General features: G+C 46.9%; 1 protein-coding gene across 1 annotated transcript in view; it reads right to left on the reverse strand.

Annotated features, from left to right (window-relative positions):
- FAM83H (family with sequence similarity 83, member H) overlaps positions 1-1,183 on the reverse strand; it is an 8,769-nt gene extending 7,586 nt beyond the window's left edge. The window contains exon 1 of the mRNA XM_009704687.1: positions 737-1,183. Coding sequence (XP_009702989.1) covers positions 737-1,183 — 447 coding nt within the window. The remainder of the gene's footprint in view (positions 1-736) is intronic.
- Between the last annotated feature and the right edge of the window lie 311 nt (positions 1,184-1,494).

A 1,494-nucleotide genomic window follows, 5' to 3' on the forward strand; every position in this document is an offset into this window, starting at 1 on the left:
GGTCATGTAACCACACTGGAAGGTTGTATTGAGCTGCTTGGCCACTGCCTGCTCACTCCCTCCAACACACCCGTGCCATTTTTAGATAACTTCCTGGCCAACGTTCAGTCAGCCACTATATAGCTGCAGCTATATGCTCATAATACGGGAAGCAGCTTCAAAGCTCTATCTCCCTGTTTTTCCCAACTCTTATTTTATCAGTGAGTACAAATACCTGATGGAAGGGTGTAAGGAAGATGGAGCCAAACTCTTCTCGGTGGCACCCAGTGAAAAGACAAGACACAAACTGAAATATTGGAAATTCCAGTTCAATGTAAGAAAAACCACTTTTACTGTAAGGGTGATTGAACAGTGGAACAGGTTGCCCAGAAAGGTTGTGAAGTCTCCTTCCTTGGAAATACTCAAGGACATGTCCTAAGTAACCCTCTCTAATTGACTCTGCTTTGAGCAGGGGGGCTGGACTAGATCGTCTCCAGAGGTCCCTTTCACCCTCAACTATTCTGTGATTCTGTGAACTCTTGGAATATTCTAGCACGGCTCTACACACTTCTCCATGAGGCCAGAGAGCAGGGGCTAGCTTTGATGCACTAGACGGTAGTTTTAGAATCATCCTTCCCCTCTGTCGGGTCCTGGGAGCAAAGTTAAGGGAATTAGCAGAGGACCTGATGCATTCTTATTCATCTTTCACACACATATAATTTCATCTCTGCTCGAGTTGAGCTCTTCACTGTCTCACCTGTTGAGCTGCTCGAATCATTCTGCGAGCCTCCTCCTTAATGCTGGGATTGTCCGGGGCTGGTGGTTGCACGAGGGTGGTCACCTCTGTTCCCCTGAACCCAAAGACCATTGGCCAGCCCAGATCAAGTTCAGGAACAGCAAGGTCTGAGTTCATGGGCCAGTAAGTCCCAGAGGATCCATCCATGTCATCGTCACCTGCAGTGTCTGTGCTACCTTCCTGATTGGCGTACTGGGGTTTCTGGAGATTCTGTATGATGTGATCCACCTCTGAGTTGCAAAGAAAATCAGGGGCTCCTTCCTCTGCCAGGAAGCGATGGTAACTTTCTTTGCCCTCTTCAGTAAGCACATCCAGAGCTAAGCGGTAATACTCCTTGTAGTGGGGGGGAAGATAGTTAGGGTCAAGGGGATTGTCCCCCTGTGAGGAGCTTTGAGATCGACGAGCCATGAGGGGAGGGAGAGCTGTAAGAAAAGAATAACCAACAATATGAGAGCAGTTTCACGCCAGCAACACATCCATCCTCATAAATGGTGAGAGTTGGGGGTTCATGATGGCAAAATCAAAAGGGAAGAGATTCAAAGCACTGAGTAATGTTGGAGAAAGTTCATTCCAAATGGTGGGGGAGCCTTAAATTAGGCAAAGGCGGTAATCACTTAAGCATTACTTTAACACAGTTAAATCGTTTTGGGCAATATAAGAAAAAAATCAAATCGAGCAGCATGGTGATGAACAAGGATGATGCATCTAACAGAATGCCC

The sequence above is a fragment of the Cariama cristata genome, unplaced genomic scaffold (assembly GCF_000690535.1).
Source record: "Cariama cristata isolate BGI_N322 unplaced genomic scaffold, ASM69053v1 scaffold4227, whole genome shotgun sequence".
Taxonomy (NCBI): Eukaryota; Metazoa; Chordata; class Aves; order Cariamiformes; family Cariamidae; genus Cariama; species Cariama cristata.